The sequence below is a fragment of the Mobula hypostoma genome, chromosome 20 (assembly GCF_963921235.1).
Source record: "Mobula hypostoma chromosome 20, sMobHyp1.1, whole genome shotgun sequence".
Lineage (NCBI taxonomy): Eukaryota > Metazoa > Chordata > Chondrichthyes > Myliobatiformes > Myliobatidae > Mobula > Mobula hypostoma.
Window position 1 is genome coordinate 11,372,755 of NC_086116.1, and position 25,618 is coordinate 11,398,372.

The 25,618-nt window shown below is 42.4% G+C and overlaps 1 protein-coding gene across 6 annotated transcripts in view; it reads right to left on the minus strand.

The window, feature by feature from the left end:
• Positions 1-25,618, minus strand: part of pde3a (phosphodiesterase 3A, cGMP-inhibited) — a 547,044-nt gene that overhangs the window by 97,498 nt on the left and 423,928 nt on the right. For all 6 annotated transcript variants that reach the window (XM_063072391.1, XM_063072390.1, XM_063072389.1 and 3 more), the window contains 2 exons: positions 22,696-22,950; positions 8,405-8,562 (listed from right to left, as the gene is read on the minus strand). In XM_063072391.1, coding sequence (XP_062928461.1) covers positions 8,405-8,562; positions 22,696-22,950 — 413 coding nt within the window. The remainder of the gene's footprint in view (positions 1-8,404; positions 8,563-22,695; positions 22,951-25,618) is intronic.

Consider the following 25,618-nt stretch of genomic DNA (forward strand, 5'->3'; position numbering starts at 1 on the left):
CTTGGCATTTGCTTTGGGTTGGCATTAGGGAGAAGCTGATCCAAATCCACATTGTTCACGTTCTTTCAACAAGAATATTTATTGCAGTGGAACATTCAACATTTTCCACTAAAATCAGACTTCTAATTTCCTCTTCTAGGAACAGTGTTGCGGAAAGAGAGATAGTCAAAACCAGGCTGTTTGAATCTGAGATGTTGGTTGAAATTGAAGTAGTAAGAACAACAGATATGGGAGCAGAATTGGGCCATTCAGCCCAATGAGTTTGCTCAATCATGACTAACTTTTCCATTGGCTTCATTCTCCTGCCTTCTCCTTGAAACCTTTGATGCCGTTACTAAACAAGAACCTATCAACCTCTGTTTTAAATATTTCCAATGACTTGGCCTGCATAGTTATCTGTTGCAATGAATTCCACAGATCTACCACCCTCTGGCTAATGAAATGCCTCATCTCTGTTCTGAAGGGACGTCTTTCAATTTTGAGGCTGTGCCCTCAGTCCTAGACTCTTCCACTAGTGGAAATAACCTTTCCAAATACACACTATCTAGGCCATTCAATATTCAGTATGTTTCAATGAGATCCACCCTCATTCTTCTAAACATCAGCAGGTACAGAACCATCAAATGCTCCTCATATGATAATCTTTTAATTCCTGGCATCATTCTCTTCCACCTCCTCCAGACCTACTCCAATACTAGAACATCCTTTCTTAGATATGGGGCCCAAAACTGCTCACAATATTTCAAATATGGTCTAATCAACATCTTATAATGTTTCAGCATTACATCTCTGTTTTCACATTCTAGTTATCTCAAAATGAATTCTAACATTGCATACATTTTTCTTACTACCGACTCAACCTGCAAGTCAATCTTTAGATAACACTACACGAAAACTCTCGAGCCCCTTTGCACCTCCGAATTCTGAATTTGCTCCGAGTTTAGAAAATAGTCTATGCCTAAATTCTTTTTACCTAACTGCATGAACATACACTTCTCTACACTGTTTTTCATTTCCCACTTCTTTGTCATTCTCCTAATCTATCTAAGTCCCTCTTCAGACTTTCTTCTTCCTTAACACTACCTGCTCCTCTACTTCTCTTTGTATCCTGGCCACAAAGATCGTTAACATACAGTCTTAGGCAATTGTCTTAGGCACATAAACTGAATATAGCTAGTGTACCTAAGATTTTGCACAGTACTGTATAATGTGTAATGTAGCGGACCCAACACCTATCCTTGCAGAACACCACTGGTCACCAGCAACCAGCCAGGAAAGGCCCCATTTATTCTTATTCTTTGCCTTCTGCCTTCTGCCAGTCGGCCAATCTTCTATCCATGCTAATATGTTTCCTGTAATACCATGGGCTCTTATCTTGTTCAGCAGCCTCACATGTGGCACCTTGTCAAAGGCCTTCTGAAAATCCAAGTAAAAAACATCCACTGACTCTCCTTTGTCTATTCTGCCTGTTACATCCTCAACAGATTTGTCAGGCAAGATTTCCCCTTGAGGAAGCCACGCTGACTTTGGCCAATTTTATCATGTATATACAAGTACTCCAAAACTGTACTGTACCATCTTACCGATCACTGAATTTGAGCCTATAATTTCCTATAGCAAACAAGAGAAAATCCGCATATACTGGAAATCTAAAGCAACACCAAAATGCCGGAGGAACTCAGCAGGCCAGGCAGCATCTATGGAAAAGAGTAAACAGTCGATGTTTCGGGCCGAGAGCCTTCATCAGGACTCCAGCATTTTCTGTGTGGTGCTATAACTTCTGATCTTTTGCCTTGCTCCCTACTTGAAGGGTGGAGTGACATTTGAAAATTTTCGGTCCTCTGAAATCATTCCAGAATCTAGTGATTCTTGAAAGATTGCTACTAATGCCTCCACAGTCTCTGCAGCTACCTCTTTCTCAACCCTAGCTTGCAGCCTATCAGGTCCAGGTGACTTTCTACCTTCAGATCTTTCAGCTGACCATTCGCTTTAGTAATAGTGACTACATTCACTTTTACCCCTGACTCTCGAATTTCTGGCATGCTGTGGGTCTCTCCCACAGCAAAATAGCTTTTTTTTAGAACTATCTTTTCAGTGTTATTTTCCAGTAGTCTGATGTCCAATCTTGCCTCTCTTTTACTTTATACATATCTGGAAAAAAATATTTAGTCATTTATATTATTAGCTAGCTTACATTCATATTTCATTTTTTCTCTCCTGATTTCTCTTTTAGTTGTCTCTATACCATTTAAACATTTCCAACTAACCTTTGCTGTGTTATATGCCCACACTTCTGCTTTTATGCTGTCTTTGACTTCCCTTGTCAGCCACGGCTGCCTCATCCTCCCTTTAGAACTTCTGAATTACTCCCAGAAACTCCAGACTTTATTCAAAGTAAAGCAGCTATTTTCAATAAAATTACAGTATTATCAGACTTTAGTTTCTTCATCTACTTGGAAAAACTGTAAAACTCAAACTTAATAAGTTCTTAGCAAGGTTGATTTTATCTCATATCTGATGCTTGTTATTTACATGAGGTCTCAATCTCTGTTGAATATGAAGACTTGTAACTGCCACATCTCTATTTCCATTGCATTCCGGTTTACATCCTGATTAAAGCTTTGATACATGATGCATTGATCACTTACAGGAGAAACTCATGTGACCTCTTCATATCTTACATGGACAAATACGAGGCATATTACAGCTGGAAAGATTAATAGTTCTAGAGATGTGATTTTAAAAATCCAGTTATCTATTTACTGTAAAAAATGTGCAAGTTTATTTTGCAATTGCTTGCAGCTCCTTCTCTGTCTTGAACCCCATTGACGTTAAAGCAATAGGAAAAGAATAAGCTTATGTTCATGTTGTAATTTGTATGACCTCAGAACTTCCCACAAGTTTTGCCTGAATACTTCTGGTTTAATCACAGGAGAAGCAGCAACCAGCTTATGCTCAGCCCTGATGAGGTCATGATTTCATAACCTGTGTTCAGAGACTTTGTCTGAGTGATACACGTCAGATAGAACACCAGGTCATCTCCTCTTAATGTTGCTGTGGGTGCTTAGACACTCTGCTGGAGGGCAGACAAGGGACTTACTTTAACACCTCCTCAAAAAACAACAGCTCAGCAGGGGCAGCACTGCTTTACAAGTGCAGAACAGTCTCAGTCTGGTCTTATACTCAGTGCTCTGGCATAGGACTTGAAGCTGCAGTACTTGGACAACTAAGCAAGGGTTTTATAACTACGACTGGGAAGAGACCGGACAAATGCTACTAGCAAATCTAAGCAATTTCAGCGTGATCTTGATTCCTACTGTTCAAGTTCATTACATTTTTAAAGCACAGAAATTTTAAAGATTTTATTATTAATGCTGTCAGTTGAAACAAAAAGGCAGGTAAAAATAATGATCAAAGAAACAGAATATTAATTATTTCCTGCTTGGAGTTTTATAAGCTAAGAGCGAAAGCATCTAAAATGCTGTTTGGGTGTTTAAATTTGTCATTGATAATTAAACTTACCGATGTTGGAAAGTACACAACATCAACCTCTCAGCATCAGCAAAATCAAAGGGCTGATTATTAACTCCTGGAGGAGGAAGCCAAAGGGATCAGGGGGCCCCTCATTAGGGAATCAGAAGTGGAAGGGGGGGGTCAATAACTTTAAATTCCTTGGTGCTGCTAATTCCGAGACGTGTCCGGGGACGAGAATGTCAATGCCATCACAAAGAAGTCGGAAAAGTGCCTCTACTCTCTTAGAAGTGGATTCAGCTTGTCATCTAAAATTCTGACAAACTTCTATAGATACGCAATGGAGGATATCCTGACTGGTGGCAACACTTCCAGGTTTGGAAACACCAATGCCCAGAATGGAAAAATTTACAAAAAAGTGGTGGATACTGCTCAGTCCATCACAGGCAAAACCCTCCCCATAATTGAACACATTTACAAGGAGGACTGTCACAAAATTGAGGCATCCGTCATCAAGGACCCACATCATCAAGGCCATGCTCTCTTCTCATTACTACCATTGGACAAGAGATAAAGGAGCCATAGGTCCCAGACTACCAGGTCCAGGAACAGTCATTGCCCTACAATCATCAGTCTCCTGAACCAGTGTGTATAGCTTTGGTCACCTCAGTGCTGAACAAGCTACACAATCTATTCTCACTTTTGAGAACCGTACAGTTCATGTTCTCAGAATTATTCGTTTACTCTTTTTGCTTATTACTGGCATGTCTTGTCCTCTTTTGCACATTAGTTGTTTGTCAGATTTTGCGATGTATGGCTTTTCATAAACACTATTGCATTTCTTTATTTTCCTGTCAATGCCTGCAAGAAAATGTACTTTGATAATAAATTTACTTTGAACTTTACAACTGTGATGTACAGATTGAATGATGGCAAGTATAACTGTTTAAAATAACTGGCAAACTTTGGAACTGGATCCAGCGAAACTGTCAACGTTGTTCCTAAATGAGTAAGCTGTAAAAAACTGAAATAACTCATAAACATCCTTCAGGGAAGTTAACTCACTACCCTTACAATCTCACACCATGCAGAATGATTCTAACTGCCCTTGGGACAACTGGAGTTTGGCATTATCCTTCTTTTCGAAGGAGCAATAATGATAAATAACATATCCAGTTTTAATCAAACAGGGAGAACAGAAATTCCCATTTGCTAATTTCAGATGATTGTTTATTACACTTGCCACCATCAGCATGTGTCTCTAATTAGTATTTTTCAATGAAGCAGGTTCAGGAAAGCAAAAAACATCTGTTTTACAGGCAGTTGCAACAACTTCCATTTTTACAGTGCCTTCAATACAGCTAAATCCCTGAATGTTTCAAAAAAGTGTTGCGCACAACTACTTGACAAAACAAGTTATGCGATCAAAAAGTTAATCGAGAAGGCATTATACAAATAGTGCCTTTGGGAGGAAATTCCGGAGCTGAGGACATGAGCAACTAAAATCACGGGCATTGAGCATAGAGGGTGGGGAAAATAAGGATTTAATGAATGCATTGGTTATAAGATTCCGTGGGACTGAAGAAGATTACATGCTATTCTTTAAACATTCTCATATCACCACTATTACTTCAATACTTATTGATTAGAAATGCTCCCACACGCAAATATTATACATTGAACTATCACAGTTATTGTTAAGTAGCATTTTCTTCATTTGACATTGACTTTGGTAAAATAACTTGTTTTCTTTTACTAGTTATGGTTAACTTCTCTTACTGTGCTATTATGGCAAAATTGATAGGCATCATAGAGTCATATGGCACAGAAGCAGGCCATTCGGCCCACAGAGTGTCTGCCAACTATTAGACACTAATTTACATTAATCCCACATTATTCTGTACACATTCATGTTAATTACTCCCTTTTTCTACTATCCACTCCTACACTGGGAACAATTTACCCTGACCAATTTAGCTGCAAACCTGCATATTTTGATGTGGGAGGAAACTAGAGCATTCTGAGGATACCTATGCGGTCATAATGACACTGTTCAAACTCCGCACGGAGATCAGGAATTCACCCAGGCTGCCGGGGCTATGAGGAGCAGCTCCCCTGGAAGCACCATTGTGCACTATTTCCTTTTTTCATTCTTGTTTCACTCGCTTTCTTCCCTTATCTATCTATTTATCTCAAGCCTTCTTACTTATCGATCTATGGCATGTCATTGCTGGCAAAATCATATATTCTCCCTCATTACAAGTAAGAGGTGGGGCCAATCAGTTACCATGGGTGGGCGGGAGTGCAGCATTTAAAGCAACACTTTACAACACGGGGAATCAGGCTTCAATTACCACCACTGCCTATAAGTAGTTCATACACACTCCTTGTGATCACGTTGGTTTCCTCCGGGTGCTCTACTTCCCTCCCGCTTTCCAAAGACGTACGGGTTAGCGTTAGTAAGTTGTGGCATGCTATAGTGATGCCAGGAGCATGGCCACACTTGCAGGCTGCCCCCATCATATCCTCAGACTGTGTAGGTTGTTGATGCTAATGACACATTTCACTGTAAGTAGGAGAAATAAAGCTAATCTTTAACATTGATGTGATCTACATAAGGAATCGAATGTGATGCGGGTTTCAATTGGTACTCTATGAAATGCAAGTATATTACTTATAAAGACTTTCTTAAAACGTGTTCCTACTCCTGGGTTCCATGGTTTAGGACTTGCACCGGCAACAAGGAAATGGGTCTCACAAACATAATTCCATATGAATACACCTACGTCACCTGCGGACAATGCATACAGTGACCAAAATCATCTGAGCCACACGTTGTTGCATGGCTCAGGCCAGTGCTGCTCTTGCCAGAAGCAAAATTGCATACTACACTGAACTTGCGTTAACTCCACAATTTTCTTTTGTGATTACTACTTGTATTGAATTGAATCCATTTCTTCGCTCAGTGCCTTTGAAATGGTCTTAAGGTATACGCTCTGTCTGCCAGAGAAAGCAGGTTCTCCCAGTGGCCACAGATTTCAATTCCACGTCTCATTCCCATTCTGACATGTCTATCCACGGCCCCCTCTACTGTCAAGATGAAGCCACACTCAGGTTGGAGGAACAACACCTTATATTCCATCTGGGTAGCTTCCGACCTGATGGCATGAACATTGACTTCTCTAACTTCCGTTAATGCCTCTCCTCACCTTCTTACCCCATCCCTAATTTATTTATTTATTTTTTAAATTTTTTTTTGTCTCCCTCTGTCCCTCTCACTATATCTTCCTCTGATGCTCCCCTCCCCCTTTCTTTCTCCCTAGGCCTCCCATCCCATGATCCTCTCCCTTCTCCAGCCTTGTATCTTCTTGCTAATCAACTTTCTAGCTCTTAGCTCTATCCCTCCCCCTCCTGTCTTCTCCTATCATTTTGGATCTTCCCCCTCTACCTCCCACTTTCAAATCTCTTACTATCCCTTCTTTCAGTTAGTCCTGATTAAGGGTCTTGGCCCGAAACGTCAACTGTACCACTTCCTATAGATGCTGCCTGGGCTGCTGCGTTTCATCAGCATTTTGTGTGTGTTGTTTGAATTTCCAGCATCTGCAGATTTCCTCGTGTCAAGGTATAGTCAGGTGTTTTAGATATTTTGCTAGTTTCGTATCTATTGGAAACTCTAAATGAATCATCAATGTCGACAATATTTTTGTTTTTCCTTATGTAAGGGATTTCTTTAGTTATGTTAGAATAAAATGGCTTCTTTGTTATGTTAACTGCTGAGAAAGTGATTCTCTCTAGCAGCTTGTTTGGGTTATAATTACTGATAATGAGAATTGTATTCATTTGTTAACCAATTGGGATTGATGTTATTCTTTCTTGTGTGTCTGTAAGCTATTGTTTTCGTGGGCTTTGGGGCAGAAGGCGCGATGGGGACAGAGAGACGAGACGCGATGCTGTAAGCTGGGCGACGGAACGGACCCCGAGCAGGAGTCCGAGGCCCAGGGTCTTCGGCAAGGAGAGGAGATGAAGACAGACTCATGTGGAGCGTCCGGTTGACCACCGTGGTTGGTCCCAGGCAATGGGTCGAGGAGGTCGGAGGGGATCGAATGGTGGAAAGAAGACTCCATTAATTGAGCTCCACGGTTGTGCACGAAGTGGTTGAACTCTGATAAATTTGGCGCCTTTTACTTTCCCTTTTATATTGTATCTCTATTAATTACACAGTTCCAGTAAGATTTATAAAGTGTAATCATTTAATCGCATATGGTGTATTGTCTGTTATTTGGCGGGGTGGGGTACATCACACAGCATCTACACAAACTGATTACCCAGTTTGGCGGGGCCGAAGGCTGCTCCCCTTGGACGAAAGCGAGCTGAGCGAGCCTGAGGCCAACCAGGGGGCTACACTTAGACCATTCAGCCCAGTGAGTCCCCGCTAGCTGTGCAGAGTAATTCCACCAGTTGCATTCCTCCACTTATTTCCCTGTAACCTGTTACCTCCGCATTCCCATTAATCCAACCTGATCCTGCTATCACTACACTGAGGGCAATTTTCAGTGGCCAATTAACACAAACTCAGGACATGGAAACCGGATCACCTGGAGGAAGTCCTCGCAGCCAGATGGAGAACAAACCAAACCAGGGTTCAAAACCCAACTTGGGCTAACATGCCACTTCATTTGCCAGCCCATCACAGTGCACCACATGGTATTTCCAGGCCCCAGGACCCTGCAGTGTTCTTCCATATAAAATCCATGGCTCATAAAAAAATGTAGAAACAATCCACTTAACTTTTGTCACACTTTGAGCTTTCCTTTCAATGATTAAGTTAGGGGCAGCAGCTTAGAATTTTACAACTAGCTCTGAGTTTAATTATTTTCTGGTGTCAATGCAAATTTTAAATATATAGCATCCAAGATTAGCAGGTAGGGCATACCTGCCCAGTGAAGCCTCATGAGTGGGTTTGATGCTTGAACTGCGGTCTCTCCTGACAGGTCCTGGCTCCACAGTAGGTAGACCGGTGGCAGAGGTGGTCGTTGTCCAAGTAGATGAAATCCGTCTTAGCAGTCCTGGGGGCAGACTTCTCCTCAGTCGCTAAAGGAAATGAAATGATTAACTATGTTTCAAAGATCCAACTTCAATCATCAACAAGCACAAATGAAAATAAAGAACTTTACAGATTAAAGTTAATTCAAGTGTCAAGGCACGGACGGATATGGAGTTAATGCAGGCAAATTGGATTAGTGCTGATAGGAAAAGTGGTCAGCATGGATTTAGCGGGCCAAAGGCCCAGTTCTTAAGTTGCATAACTCTACAAGTCTGAGTGAGCCCTGAAAGTAGATAATCATACACTACAGAAATGGGCCCTTCTGCCCAACTCGTCAATGCTGATCAATGTGTCTTCCTGAGATATTCCATCTGCTGGCATTTGGCCCATACCCCTCTGAGAGTTTAAAGCTTTCTGAGAGGTGAAAATTTCAGTGGTTTGTCAATAGGATTATTTCTAAAGGTCAATTCAAACTGGCTGACTCCAATGGTCTTTTGTTATAGAACAATATACACACAAAAATATCAAAATAAACTAACAGAAGGAAGCAGTTTAAATCATTAGCATGAACTAATATAACATCAGGAAGGGAAATGGCAAGGCCTTCAACCAAATAAACACAGGTAAATGAAGCAATTTTAGATAGAAAGCACACAGTTAATTAAATCAAGTTGCATTAGGTGCACTTTGTTTGGTCATTATAAGGCCTTGACAAAGAAATTTTCGTAGCAAGCACCTGATTGTAATCAAGAGAGCAACCAAATGGTTCAAATCAGAATCAGGTTTATTACCACTGACGCGGAATGTTATGGAATTTGTTGCTTCATGGCAGCAACACAATGCAAGTTATAAAAAATTTACTATGAGCTACAATAAAAAAATAAACAGAGCCAAAAGAGGAACAGTGAGGTAGTACAAAACACACACGCGAGGCAGTGTTCGTTGGCCATTCAGAAATCTGATAGCAGAAGGGAAGAAGCTGTTCCTAAAATGTTGAGTGTGTGTCTTCTGGTTACTGTACTTACACTTTGATGACAGTAACAAGCAAATGTGAGGGTCCTTAGTGATGGACGCCAGAATCTCAAGGCACCCCCTGTTGAAGATGTTCTCAGTGGTGGGGAGTGTTGTGTCTGTGATCTTTCAGACTAAGTCCACAACCCTCTGCAGCTACTTACAACCCTGTGCAATGGAGGGTCCATATTAGGCTGTGATATAAACAGTCAGAATGCTCTCTATATCGATCAAGAGAAATTTGTAAGTCCTTGGTGACATACCAAATCTCCTAAAACCCCTAATGAAGTATAGCCGCTGGCTACTTCTTCCTGATTGCATCAGTGTGTGTGGCCCATTGCAGGTCTTCTGGGTACTGATACCCAGGAAGTTGAAGCTGCTCACCCTTTCCATTGCTGATCCCCAATGAGGACTGGTGTGTGTTCCCTGACTTCTCTTTCTTGAAGTCCACAATCAATTCTTTGGTCTTGCTGAGCTTGGTACAAGTTTGTTGATACTGCTGGTTAATTTTAAATAACTTTCACTGGAATACTAGCGTAGTTAGGAATGGTATATCCTGTTGGTTGACTGCTCTGGGAATAGTTTAGGCCCAAGTTAATGACCCATGTAATGCATGTACAGAACTGTACAGAAGCTGAAGCACCCTAGATATTTTATGTGGTTTCAGATAGTGTGACCTCCTCAGAGCCCTGATCTCAACATCATCAAGGCTGTCTGGGATTAGCTGGATAGACAGAAGCAAGCAAGACAGCCAAAATCTTCAGAAGAACTATGGCAAGCCTTCCAGAGCAAACTACCAGACAATTTTCTTATAAAACTGCACTAGAGGGTACCTAACAGAATTAATACAGTCTGAAAACAAAGGGTGATCACAGCAAATATTGAATTGATCCAGTTGTTTACTGTTTACTGCTCTTAACAGTAATTTTTTGTTATTTGGAAACTTTTATTTCATTATTTTTGAAAGCATCTTTGATTTACAGGAATTTTTCTACATATGCACAGTACTGTACTTTTACCACAAATCACTCTAGTTTTTTGCAGGAGAGGGCAATACCAGGAGCAAAACAGACAACTAATAGGGATCAGATCACAATGTCAGTTCGCAGGCAAGAACAAGTTATGCCAACACCACCATTTCCCAGCTTGATACTCCAGTCTACACCCTCCTTTAACTTAGCACTTTGATAAGACTGGTCTTGCCATGAATTTTTGGATACACTGTGGGTATTAACAAGTTTGAATAATCTCTCTCTCTCTCTCCCTCAATACTGTCAGAGCAAGGTTTAATCAACGCAGTTTGGAAATTGGGCTCTAATTCACATTATGATGTTGTTCTAGTTCTGATTGCTTCTTTTTTGTTGCTACTTATGGGTGACTTTTGAATGGGGTAGTCTGCTGATAATGAACACTGAATTGAACTGAAACATGGCTTTTGATTTTGTGCTTTTGATCTTTTCTTTGTGCCGTTTGTGCGATTTATTTTTTCTTGTATATTGGGTGGGAGGGGCGGTAGTTTGATGTTTTTCTTTGAAATGGGTTCCATTGTTCTTTGTTTCATGGCTGTCAGTGGGAAGATGAATCTCAGGGTTGTATACTGCATACATAACTTTGATAATAAATATTCTTTGAATTCTTTGAATGTTCCTCAAGAAGGAAATTTATTAGATGTTAATTTCATTTGTAACGTGCATAGATTAGAATATGGGTTGCTCATAATGTGAGTTTTAAATTAGTTCCCTGACACCTTACATTGTGGTTGTGCTGCATTAAAACCTCAGGAAAGAGACCAAATAAAGGGATTGCCATCAAATAGTATGAACCTGTTTCTGTCTAATTTCTTCTCTGAGTACAGTGCTACAATTGTTTCGTGCTTTCCACACTTGGTTCATGTTTGTAGGGTGTTGTGTGGAAAGTGCTGAAGCAAATTTTAGTTGGTGCCAGTTACAGATGCTTTAGTCAGTATTCCCCTTGGACTGCAGTGTGACTGAGCAATGTGTAGAGGGCAAGGACAGACACGCTAACACCAGCATACTGGAGGAGGCCAACATGAACAGCACCTCTACCACGATAAAGAAATACCAATTCCAGTGGATAGGTCACATCAATCGGATGCCTAACTCTTATCTCTCCTAACAGATCCTTTACTCCTAGTTGAAGGAAAATCAGCGAGCCTTGGGTGGGCAAAGGAAATGCTTCAAAGATAACATCAGATTCAGCCTGAAGAAGCTCAACATTTCATCTAAAAACTGGGAAGACATTGCACTCAAAAGATCAACTGGTGGAAGTCTGTTCAAGGAGGAGTTGTGTTAACTCCGTTGTGCAATAAAAAACAAGAGGCAGCTGTGAAAGGGGAGACTAAAGGGGACACAAGCAGTAACCACAGCGACCACTAATGCACTAGAATATATAAATCCCGATTGGCCTCTACAGCCACCTGAGGACCCACCAATAGACAACCCCTGAGGAGAACATCATACTCAACTCAAATGACTTCACTACTAGAGGGTAAGCAGAAGTGGCAGAGGGGAAATATTGTAGGGGGAGGCAACCTCCCAACATGATCCCAATGAGTAAAAATGTTAGAAATTTTACTGCTTCAGTTGATAATGCCACACTGACTTCCACCCATTGTAGTCATTGATGCACAAAGATGGCACTGCCAGTCGACATGAGGGTTTCAATCAAGTTTTATGCGGCTGACTCTTCCAGGCTGGAGGTGAAGAAATTAGATACATCTTGCAATTCATCATTTTATTCACTCTGGAGATCTCTTGCCACCAACCACATAGTTCTCTTAACCCGCACTGCTCGTTGCTACCTCCTGTTCAAGATCTACAAACCTAATGTCTGGTAGGCCCATTGTTTCTGTCTGTTCCATCCCCAGTGAACTTCTATCCGTGTACCTCAACTCTAGTTAGTCCCCCTTGGTACAGTCCCTTCCCACCTACATTGCAACACTTCACCTGTTCTTGAACTCTTCAACAACTTCCTAATTTTCACTATGGATGACCAAACACCAAACACTTCTGAAAGAAATGATCTTCCTCTTCTAGCTTCACCCCCACCCCCCAGTCCTGATGAAAGTTGTTAGCTCGTTTCTTTAGCCAGAGCCTGGTGAATCTGGGGAATTCTTTGCCACAGGCAGCTGTGGAGAGCAAGTCTTTATTCATATTTAAGGCAGAGGTTGATAGATTCTTGACTTACCAGGGAATGAAGGGATATGGGGGGGAAAGCAGAAGATTGGGGCTAAGAGGAAAAATGGATCAGCCAAGAAGAAATGGCCATATGGCCTAATTCTGCACCTGTATCTTATGGACTTATGGATGCTGCCCAGCCTATTGAGTTCCTCCAGCATTTTGTGTGTGTTACTCTAGACTTCCATCATCTGTGGAATCTTTTGTCATTTTATCCATTCACTGGAATTGGCCAACTCTGACAAGGTCAACATTTAAAGGCAAACTCCTAGGAAAATGGTAGTGATATGCCTTCATGATTCCTTGGTTAAGTAACTTTCACAGTGGTGGTGGAAAGGGAGTGCCAAGATTTAGTCCCAGCATCATTGAAACACTGACCAACTATTTCCAAGTGAGGAAGGTGCCAGACTTGGAGGAAAATCTTGAATTACCAGGATTCCCTTGCATCCTGTTATTAGTGGTGAAGGAGAAGATGGCGACACGACGCAGCGCGCGCGGCCTTTCCGGTGAATGATATCTGTAATCTATCAACTAGGGTACCGTGCACAATTCTGATTTGATGGAGACAGATGTGAGAGTACAGAGGAACATCTGGAGAAACTTCTGAAATGCCCACTTCGCTGCCGCTGCTACTGTGTGGTCCGGAATCTCCAGAGCAGAAGGCCCCGAATCCTCAGCTTCGCTTGTTTCAGTGGCCGGGGCGAGATCGAAGGTGCTCGGCAGAGGATGGTGCTTGGGAGGCTGTATTGGAGGGGCTGGTCGGAAGCTCGAAGTTTTCGGATGGACAGACTCAGTGTTGGCTATGGTCGGGTGCTTCCAATGCATCAGCAGTTGTCGGTCCCTGGAGGTTTATGGCAGGGAGTTTCTCCATTTTGCTGCCTGCTATTGGGGACTCGGGAGTGGATCGGGACTTGAGACTTTTTTTTTACTGTGTCCATGGTCTGTTCTTTATCAAATTATGGTATCGCTTTGCACTGCTGTAACTATGTGTTAGAATTATGTGGTACTGTCAGTTTTAGTCTTGGTTTGTCCTGTTTTTCTTTGATATCACTCTGGAGGAACATTGTATTATTTCTTAATGCATGTATGCATTTTTAAATGACAATAAACGAGGACTGAGTGTTCTCATAATCTAATCTTCTGTGCTTGTAAATCTGGGATGCAGACTGAGGAAGTGCCACTGAAGAAGCTTTGATGAGTTGACCCAGTACATATTAAAGGGGTCATGCACCACAGGAGGTAGAGTGTTTAGGGTGGCAGATAAGGTGTCCATCAAGCAGGCTATTTTGAAGCATTGGTTGCTCTTTCTTGTTCGAGCACATAAGAAATAAATGTAGAAGAAATCCATTCTGCCACACAAGTGGTTTCTATCTTTTTATAGCAAATCTTTTCCTGAAGCCACATGCCATCAAATCTTGACTCGGTATCATGGGTGGCCACTCCCTTCCATGATTCAGGTCACCAGTTCGAGTCTGAACCAAGGCTGTAATGAGATCTGACATGGTATAGCATTGGTGGAAACCAATCTCAGCCTTACTAAGTAGGTGATCAAATGCCATTTTGTAAGATTGTTGATGACACTTTACCATACTAATCCTATCTCTCTTGGTTCCTCTCATACCTTTATCTTCAGTATACGGAGTGACTGAGTCTCTGCAGGCCATTTGGGCAAAACAAACGTTTATAATCCTCCAGGTGAAGAACTCTCATCTCTGTGCTGAGTAGTGTTGGGAGAGTGATACATGATACCATGATATATACCATGATAGACCTGATAAATAGATGGAATACAAAGACTTTGATGTGTCAGCTTGTGCATCATTCTCCAGAAGATACCTAGTTTTTAACCATGATATTTATATGGCTTCTTTATTCAAGTTTCTGGTCAATATGGCAACCAGTGTGTATCTGGTTGGAAACTCTCTTCCTGGAGAAGGTGATTATCTGGAACTTGTGTGGCACGGATGTACTGTAATTTGCCAAATACAAGGAATGTGGTCAAATTCTTGTTGTACATAGGCCAAACAGCTTCATTATCCAGGGGGGAGTGAATAGGAATGAACACAAATAATCAGCAGTCATCTCCCTCCCCTGATGGAAGATGGCCTCAGCACACTGACCAAAGGAGTTCATGCAGTGATGACTTATGGCTAAATAATTGGCATCTAAGGCCTTTGTGCTCAGAATGACTCCAGGTTGTGGAGAGGTATCTACTGATTCTCACTGAGGTCCAACTTTACCAAGGATTCTTGAGGCTACACATAATCAAATATTACCTTGACGTCATGGGGAAATTCCCTTTACTCTGCTTCTATACTTCAAATCCCGGGCAGATGGGGCTCGTTAGCCTTGTCAGGTCATCAGCCTAGGAGAAGGACACTCTGACATAACTCCTACGACCCGAGATCCTCGCTGTCGCTGTCCCAGCTTGCTAGGCTATGGCAGATGAACCCTGGGTGGAAAGGGTGGGGCCAGAACAGCGCACACTGCACTCCACCTAAAATACCACTGCGCAGGCTGAAGGACACGCCTACATCTACAATCATCCTATAGCACTTCCCTCGCAGCCGCTGGGCCTGCCTATCCCGTATTGGCCTCATCAGCCACCAGCAAGCCTGCAGCAGACATGGGCAGCCCCCTTCTTAAATCTTCATTCGCAAATCCAAGCCATGATGATGAATCTAGTGTTGAATTGGCTGATGATCTCCTGTCTGCTTGCCATCAAGCTCACCATTGGCAAGATGTAAGTCGATACCTATGATTGAAGTCTGACGATCGATCAGAACTCCAGAAGTAGAGGCCCAATGGCTGGATCCCTGAGTCTGCGGCTCTCTGTGAGTTCGCTGGGGAAGTTGAAGGCCCAGTGTCTGCAAAACCACAAGTGTGCTGGAGGCTGCCAATGGCCAGTACTGGGGTTAGAGGATTATGTATGTGCATGGAAGGGAAGAACAGAGCTTGTTTTGCTCTTATTGCTTTGCGTTTGGTGTGATCTATTTCCTTGTGTTCTATGTTGTTCTGCTGAACATTGTGTGCTGGAATGTCTGCCAGCACTTGTGGTCTGCATCAGCATATCACTGGGTGTTTTGGTTGTTAATGTAAACAACACATTTCAATGTAATGTGATAAAAAAAAACACTTGAATCCGAATCTGAACCAGAAGCTTTACACCCTGTACCACCAGATAAACACTGAGTATCCAAGAAGCACAGACAGGAGGTGGTGCACGGGTGGGAGAAGAAGCTGAAGCAAGGAAAGGGAGAATGTAATGAACACACCCTCATCTGTCACAGTTGTGAACAAGTTGAGCAATACACACAAAACATTGGAGGAACTCAGCAGGTCAGGCAGCATCTATGCAGGGGAATAAACATGTTTCAATAGACAATAGACAATAGGTTCAGGAGTAGGCTATTCGGCCCTTCGAGCCAGCACCGCCATTCACTATGATTATGGCTGATCATCCATAATCAGTATCCAGTTCCTGCCTTCTCCCCATAACCTTTGATTCCACTATCTTTAAGAGCTCTATCCATCTGTTTCTTGAAAGCATCCAGAGACTTGGCCTCCACTGCCTTCTGGGGCAGAGCATTCCACATATCCACCTCTCTCTGGGTGAAGAAGTTTTTTCCTCAACTCCGTTCTAAATGGCCTACCCCTTATTCTGAAACTGTGGCCTCTGGTTCTGGACTCACCCATCAGTGGGAACATGCTTCTTGCCTCCAGGGTGTCCAATCCCTTCATAATCTTACATATTTCAATCAGATTCCCTCTCATCCTTCTAAATTCCAGTGTATACAAGCCCAGTCGCTCCAATCTTTCGACATATGACAGTCCCGCCATCCCGGGAATTATCCTTGTGAACCTACGCTGCACTCCCTCAACAGCAAGAATGTCCTTCCTCAAATTTGGACACAAAAACTGCACACAATACTCCAGGTGTGGTCTCACCAGGGTCCTGTACAGTTCCAGAAGGACCTCTTTGCCCTTATGCTCAGTTCCCCTTGTCATGATGGCCAGCATACCCTTAGCTTTCTTCACTGCCTGCTGTACCTGCATGCTTGCTTTCAGTGACTGATGTACAAGAACACCTAGATCTCGTTGTACTTCCCCTTTTCCTAACTTGACTCCATTTAAATAATAATCTGCCTTCCTGTTCTTGCCACCAAAGTGGATAACCTTACATTTATCCACATTAAACTGCATCTGCCATGCATCTGCCCACTCACCCAGCCTGTCCAAGTCACCTTGCATTCTCATAACATCCTCCTCACATTTCACACTGCCACCCAGCTTTGTGTCATCTGCAAATTTGCTACTGTTACTTTTAATCCCTTCATCTAAATCATTAATGAATATTGTAAACAGCTGCTGTCCCAGCACTGAACCCTGCGGTACCCCACTGGTCACCGCCTGCCATTCCGAAAGGGACACCCGTTAATCGCTACTCTTTGTTTCCTGTCAGCCAGCCAATTTTCAATCCATGTCAGTACTCTGCCACCAATATCATGTGCCCTAATATTGTCCACTAATCTCCTATGTGGGACTTTATCAATGGCTTTCTGAAAGTCCAGGTACACTATATCCACTGGCTCTCCCTTGTTCATTTTCATAGTTACATCCTCAAAAAATTCCAGAAGATTAGTCAAACAACAGGAATTCTGCAGATGCTGGAAATTCAAGCAACATACATCAAAGTTGCTGGTGAACGCAGCAGGCCAAGCAGCATCTATAGGAAGAGGCGCAGTCGACGTTTCAGGCCGAGACCCTTCGTCAGGACTAACTGAAGGAAGAGTGAGTAAGGGATTTGAAAGCTGGAGGGGAAGGGGGAGATGCAAAATGATAGGAGAAGACAGGAGGGGGAGGGATAGATCCGAGAGCTGGACAGGTGATAGGCAAAAGGGGATACGAGAGGATCATGGGACAGGAGGTCCGGGAAGAACGACGGGGGTGGGGGGGGGACCCAGAGGATGGGCAAGAGGTATATTCAGAGGGACAGAGGGAGAAAAAGGAGAGTGAGAGAAAGAATGTGTGCATAAAAATGAGTAACAGATGGGGTACGAGGGGGAGGTGGGGCCTTAGCGGAAGTTAGAGAAGTCGATGTTCATGCCATCAGGTTGGAGGCTACCCAGACGGAATATAAGGTGTTGTTCCTCCAACCTGAGTGTGGCTTCACCTTACAGTCGAGGAGGCCGTGGATAGACATGTCAGAATGGCAATGGGATGTGGAATTAAAATGTGTGGCCACTGGGAGATCCTGCTTTCTCTGGCGGACAGAGCGTAGATGTTCAGCAAAGCGGTCTGCCAGTCTGCGTCGGGTCTCACCAATCTATAAAAGGCCACATCGGGAGCACCGGACGCAGTATATCACCCCAGTCGACTCACAGGTGAAGTGATGCCTCACCTGGAAGGACTGTTTGGGGCCCTGAATGGTGGTGAGGGAGGAAGTGTAAGGGCATGTGTAGCACTTGTTCTGCTTACACGGATAAGTGCCAGGAGGGAGATCAGTGGGGAGGGATGGGGGGGACGAATGGACAAGGGAGTTGTGTAGGGAGCGATCCCTGCGGAATGCGGGGGGGGGAGGGAAAGATGTGCTTAGTGGTGGGATCCCGTTGGAGGTGGCGGAAGTTACGGAGAATAATATGTTGGACCCGGAGGCTGGTGGGGTGGTAGGTGAGGACCAGGGGAACCCTATTCCTAGTGGAGTGGTGGGAGGATGGAGTGAGAGCAGATGTACGTGAAATGGGGGAGATGTGTTTAAGAGCAGAGTTGATAGTGGAGGAAGGGAAGCCCCTTTCTTTAAAAAATGAAGACATCTCCCTCGTCCTAGAATGAAAAGCCTCATCCTGAGAGCAGATGCGGCGGAGACGGAGGAATTGCGAGAAGGAGATGGCGTTTTTGCAAGAGACAGGGTGAGAAGAGGAATAGTCCAGATAGCTGTGAGAGTCAGTAGGCTTATAGTAGACATCAGTGGATAAGCTGTCTCCAGAGACAGAGACAGAAAGATCTGGAAAGGGGAGGGAGGTGTCGGAAATGGACCAGGTAAACTTGAGGGCAGGGTGAAAGTTGGAGGCAAAGTTAATAAAGTCAACGAGTTCTGCATGCGTGCAGGAAGCAGCGCCAATGCAGTCGTCGATGTAGCGAAGGAAAAGTGGGGGACAGATACCAGAATAGGCACGGAACATAGATTGTTCCACAAACCCAACAAAAAGGCAGGCATAGCTAGGACCCATACGGGTGCCCATAGCTACACCTTTAGTTTGGAGGAAATGGGAGGAGCAAAAGGAGAAATTATTAAGAGTAAGGACTAATTCCGCTAGACGGAGCAGAGTGGTGGTAGAGGGGAACTGATTAGGTCTGGAATCCAAAAAGAAGCGTAGAGCTTTGAGACCTTCCTGATGGGGGATGGAAGTATATAAGGACTGGACATCCATGGTGAAAATAAAGCGGTGGGGGCCAGGGAACTTAAAATCATCGAAAAGTTTAAGAGCGTGAGAAGTGTCACGAACATAGGTCGGAAGGGATTGAACAAGGGGTGATAAAACAGTGTCGAGGTATGCAGAAACGAGTTCGGTGGGGCAGGAGCAAGCTGAGACAATAGGTCGGCCAGGACAGGCAGGTTTGTGGATCTTGGGTAGGAGGTAGAAACGGGAAGTGCGGGGTGTGGGAACTATAAGGTTGGTAGCAGTGGATGGGAGATCCCCTGAGCGGATAAAGTCGGTGATAGTGTGGGAGACAATGGCCTGGTGCTCCTTAGTGGGGTCACGATCGAGGGGTAAATAAGAGGAGGTATCGGCGAGAAGATTAGTCAAGCACGATTTTCCCTTCATAGATCCATGCTGACTTGGACCTATCCTGTTACTGCCATCCAAATGTGTCGTAATTTCATCTTTTATAATTGACTCCAGCATCTTTCCCACCACTGACATCAGGCTAACCAGTCTATAATTCCCTGTTTTCTCTCTCCCTCCTTTCTTGAAAAGTGGGACAACATTAGCCACCATCCAATCCATGGGAACTGGTCCTGAATCTATAGAACATTGGAAAATGATTACCAATGCGTCCACAATTTCTAAAGCCACGTCCTTAAGTACCCTGGGATGCAGGCCATCAGGTCCCGGGGACTTATCAGCCTTCAGAACCAACAGTCTATCCAACACCATTTCCTGCCTAATATAAATTTTCTTCAGTTCATCCATTACCCTAGGTCCTTTGGCCACTATTATATCTGGGAGATTGTTTCTGTCTTCCCTAGTGAGGACAGATCCAAAGTACCTGTTCAACTCGTCTGCCATTTCCTTGTTCCCCATAATGAATTCACCCCTTTCTGTCTTCAAGGGCCCAATTTTGGTCTTAACTATTTATTTCCTTTTCACATACCTAAAGAAGCTTTTACTATCCTCCTTTATATTCTTAGCTTGTTTATATTCGTACCTCATTTTTTTCTCCACGTATTACCTTTTTAGTTATCTTCTGTTGCTCTTTAAAAGTTTTCCAATCCTCTGGCTTCCCACTCATCTTTGCTATGTTATACTTCTTCTCTTTTATTTTTATACTGTCCCTTACTTCTCTTGTCAGCCACGGCCTCCCCTTACTCCCCTTAGGATCTTTCTTCCTCTTTGGAATGAACTGATCCTGCACCTTCTGCATTATTCCCAGAAATACCTGCCATTGTTGTTCCACTGACATCCCTGCTAGGGTATTGTTCCATTGATCTTTGGCCAGCTCCTCCCTCATAGCTCCATAGTTCCCTTTGTTCAACTGTAATACCGACACTTCCGATTTTCCCTTCTCCCTCTCAATTTGTAGATTAAAACTTATCATATTATGGTCACTACCTCCTAATGGCTCCTTTACCTCGAGGTCCCTGATCAAATCCGGTTCATTACACAACACTAAATCTAGAATTGCCTTCTCCCTGGTAGGCTCCAGTACAAGCTGTTCTAAGAATTCATCCCAGAGGCACTCCATAAACTCCCTTTCTTGGGGTCCAGTACCAACCTGATTCTTCCAGTCTACCTGCATGTTGAAATCCCCCATAACAACTGTAGCATTACCTTTGCTACATGCCAATTTTAACTCTTGATTCACCTTATACCCTACATCCAGACTACTGTTTGGGGGCCTGTAGATAACTCCCATTAGGGTCTTTCTACCCTTACATTTTCTCAGTTCTATCCATACTGACTCTACGTCTCCTGATTCTATATCCCCCCTCGCAAGGGACTGAATATCATTCCTCACCAACAGAGGCACCCCACCCCCTCTGCTCATCAGTCTGTCCTTTCGATAGGACGTATACCCTTGAATACTCATTTCCCAGGCCCTGTCCACTTGAAGCCATGTCTCTGTTATTCTTACAACATCATACTGACCAATTTCCAACTGTGCCTCAAGCCCATCCACTTTATTTCTTATACTTCGTGCATTCATATACAATACTTTTAATTCATTACTCCCCTCACCTCCCATATCAATTCCTATATCACTTGGCCATACTGTACGATCCCTTCTTGAGCTTTCTGCTCTGTTGATTCTGTTGTCTTTCTTAATTTTCTTATCCTCACTTTCCGTTTATCTACATCCTTATATTTCCAGTTCGTTCCCCCCCCCCACGACTTAGTTTAATCACACCCATGTTGCAGTGGCAAACCTGCCTGCCAGAATGCTGGTCCCCCGCCTATTAAGGTGCAACCTGTCCCTTTTGTACAATTCATCCTTACCCCAAAACATACCCCAGTGGTCCAAGAATGTAAATCCTTGCTTCCTGCACCAGTTCCTCAGCCACACATTCAGATCCATTATCTCCCTGTTCCTGCCCTCTCCAGCACGAGGAACTGGAAACAAACCGGAGATAACCACCTTGAAAGTCCCGCTTTTCAGCCTTCTTCCAAGTTTTCTGAATTCACTCTGTAGAATGTCTTTCCTCTTCTTCCCCACGTCATTTGTGCCGACATGACCCTTCAAACCATAACCCTTCACCAGGACTGGAAAGGAAGGGGGCAAAAGCCAGAATAAGATGGTGGGAGGAAGGCAAGGAGCACCCTCTTTGGTGTAATGGGGAAATAAATTCGTCTTTGCTTCTACAATTCAAGTGTTGGATAAGTCTGAACAAACTCCTTATCCTTCAGTGTTCAGTACAGTTCTAGTGATCCTACATAAAGCAGAATGGTGGTGAAAGTCTGCCAATTTTCAAGGAGCCACACAGTATGGAAACAAGCTTTTTGCCCCGTTGAGTCTGCACTAACCACTTACACTAAATTTATACTAATCCCATTTGTTCTATGGATTGTCCTACATTCCCAACAATCACCTCCAGATTCTACCATTCACCTACACATTCGGGGCAGTTTGCATACCTTTGCACTGTGGGAAGAAACCATAGCACCCAGAGGAAAGCCACGGGGTCACAGAGAGAATGTGAAAACTCTCCTCAGACAGGTGGTAGAGGAGGCCACAACTATATCCCCTCCATTTCCTAACCACTTCCGCAATAAACTATTTTCTGATTTGTTAATACATGTCAGCAGATGCATCACTGCTGGGTCTGAATTCTAGACTCACCAACATCACAGTGGCAATACCTTGATGAGACAGATTGCAATGGTTCAAAAGTGGCTTATCAACGAGTAATTTGAGATTGGCAATATGTGCTGATTTTGGCATCAATGCCCGATGCCAAAAAAATAAGTAGAAGAAAATTAGTAAAGTCTTGAAGAACTGTTTATTCCTCTCCAAAGATGCTGCCTGACCTGTTGACTTCTTCCAGCATTTTGTGTGTTACTCTGGATTGGCAGCATCTGCAGAATTTCTTGTGTTTAAGTAGAGGAAAAGCTGTGCATTTGTGTAATGTATCTCCTGTGATTTTGAGGTTATTGGAGGGATAAAAGCATAAATAGGACTGAAAATATAAAGAGGCTGCTAGGCAACCAAAAAAAAACAATTAACAATGGAAGCGACCATTATTCATTGTACCTTTGGGATAGCAAGTTTCTCTCCTTGGCATTCTTCACCATCAGAACAAACTGAGGACTCGCTGAATGACACCAGTGGATTTATTCTTGGCTTGTGGATGGGCTGGAAGGTCAGCTGGGTGCTGAGCAGATTGCTGACAGCTCTCAAGGAGGTACTGACATTGGGAGGCAAGGAAGGTTCAGCCAACAGGTCTGTAATTAGTCCATGAGCTTCACCCATCACAGCTATATCGACGGTGACACTAGTGCCTGAAGACTGAAAGAAAATTAAAAACTCTCAATATGTTATTTCAATAATCAAGGTCTGACAAGACACAGCAATTTTTATTCTTCATTCTGCACCTTATACATACATACTCAGGTTATAATTCAGATTATTTTTCCATACTATGGAACTTCAACCAGTCTGACAGATGCTTGTTGCAAAGTTAACTCCATAAATCACAATGAGTGTTCTCTGCTCTTTTGTGGTCAAACTTTCTTTATTCCTCATTGATCCATAAATATTCAAGTACATTCTAAGGTGAAGAAGTAGTGAAAATAATGATTCCACGTGGAATATTTTCACTGACTACCAATATCCTCTTTCAGCAATGATACCACTTTTAATGTCAAGCATAATTTAAATTAACTAATGCTCATTAACACACCTTGAATTTGCCATTTGCATTCTAATCCTAATTTTAAAGCCTTATAACTTTGTTACTTAGCATTAATAATCTATATGTGTTCAATATAGATGTGACCCAGAATTGGTTAAAGATAATTGACCTGAAGCATAAACTCTGTTTCTCTTTCAAGATGATGTTTGGCCTGCTGTTTATCTCCACCATATTCAGTTCTTATTCCAGAATTTAAGCATTTGCAGTTATATTTTATATTTGAAGATTGAATATTGTTTATTGTCTCCCTTAATAATAATACATCCATTTCTAACAGAGATGAGGAGGAATTTCTTTAGCCACAGGGTAGTGAATATGTGGAATTTACAGATGACTGGGGCAACCACTCATATTTAAAGCTGAGGTTGGTAGGCTCTTGATTAGTCAAGGTGTCAAATGTTATGGGGAGAAGGCAGGAGAATGGGGTTGAGAGGATAATAAATCAGCCATGATGGAATGGCAGAGCAGACTCTGAAAGTTGAATTGCCTAATTCTGCTCCTATGTCTTATGGAGATATAAAACATCACTTTCCAGTTAGGCATGCTGCATATCTCCTGAGTCAGTAACAAATACTTCAACTTTAGGTAATTTGCACTTTTTGTTCTGTTTGTATCAGAACTGAACATCTTGGCTCATTTTTTCTTTTCTATAAGTATAGTCTGGGCTGTTAGACACGTCCCAAACCCTTATCATTAGCAATACAGTACACAGACAGCAAAACATAATTTGATTCCAAATGATCTCCAACTGTCATATTAAACAACATGATCTCATCCTTCCATAGATATTTTCCTTGTTGTATCCATTCCCTCCACCACCAAACCTGCAACTGAAAACTGACAAAGAGCCTGGGGTCACAAACCTGAATTATTTCCCTTTCCACATTTGCTTCTTGATTTTTGTCAGTGCATTTTCCCATTTTTATTACAAATTTAGTACTTAGCAAATCCTACGCAAATTAGAATTTGGTACCCTTGACAATTGCCTCATTGAAAATTATCTTCTTGTTTCTTCTATAGTATAGTATAGTAAATACTGTTGCTATGGAAGAATAATAAAGTCATTAAAAATGAAGAAATCCAGTTTAGTATGTATTAGTATTAGTCTCTTAAAATGTAATCAGTCAATGGCATCTCTAAGATATTAAAAATGAATCAATAATTTATTTAGTTAGTTGATAGATTGCTGATTAACTTTGCTTACTGCAGTGTAAGTTCAGAATATTTTAAGCCTCTGACTGAATCTTCCACCAATTAAATCCATTAGCTGTGACTTTAAGATCTGATTCATTGTGACTGGGTGAGCTGTTGAATGCTTTACACTGCTCTTTTATATTACATTCTATGAGCTTCCCATTTGTGAGTTGTCTCCAGGATTTAAAACGTTGATTAGACATTTCATTAGCACTTTGATATCAAACTTTCCTGAGATGCCTGAGAAAAATGTTTTTTTGTTTCTTTGTATCAATCCATTGGGTAAGGGTTTAATATCTGCTATTCGGGGGGGGGGGGGGGAGAAAAAGAAATAAATAATGTTCAATGTGGATCTCAATAGGAAACCCATCTTTGGTTGTCTTTATCGCAGATTAGCAATAGCGTATTTGATGGGTGCATATGGAGTAAAATAACACTGCCTGGTTTGTCCCATTGCCCGAGATGAGCTTCTACCATACTGTTTCTCATGAAGCTACAATAAGACAGAATCAATGCATACCTTATCTATCAATCAATGGGAGACAAATCTATCAAAGGAATTGGATAAACTGTTGCAATTGGACTTCCCGAGATCAACTTAAAACACAGAATAAAACTCTGTTTCTTCAATGGTAGTTTGTTTATGTTGTAATGAAGGTAGACATCAACATGCATAACGTAATTGATTGAAGAAAGTTGTTGATTGATTTCAAGCCAGTCAGGCCAATGAGCCAGCATTATCTGTTGTATTTTTGTAATTGGTGATATTGTTAAATTGGGTGATTGAAATAACATATGGTTCATGAATTGATTCCCTAGCTCGTTCTAAGAATTCATTCTCCCTTACAGAAGGGAAAAATTTGCTTTCAATAAGGCAGCAAACAGAATTCAATTTTCAAAGAGTTGACCTACCTAAAATTTTATGGTCTGCAGCAATAAGTGACATTGCAGTATCTCAGTAAATTGCTTCTACACAGGAGCCAGACAGTAGAAGCTGGAGCCTTGTCCTGTGCCAGTTTTGGGAACTTTTTACACTAATGTGGAGATTTTATTCTCGATGCTTCATCC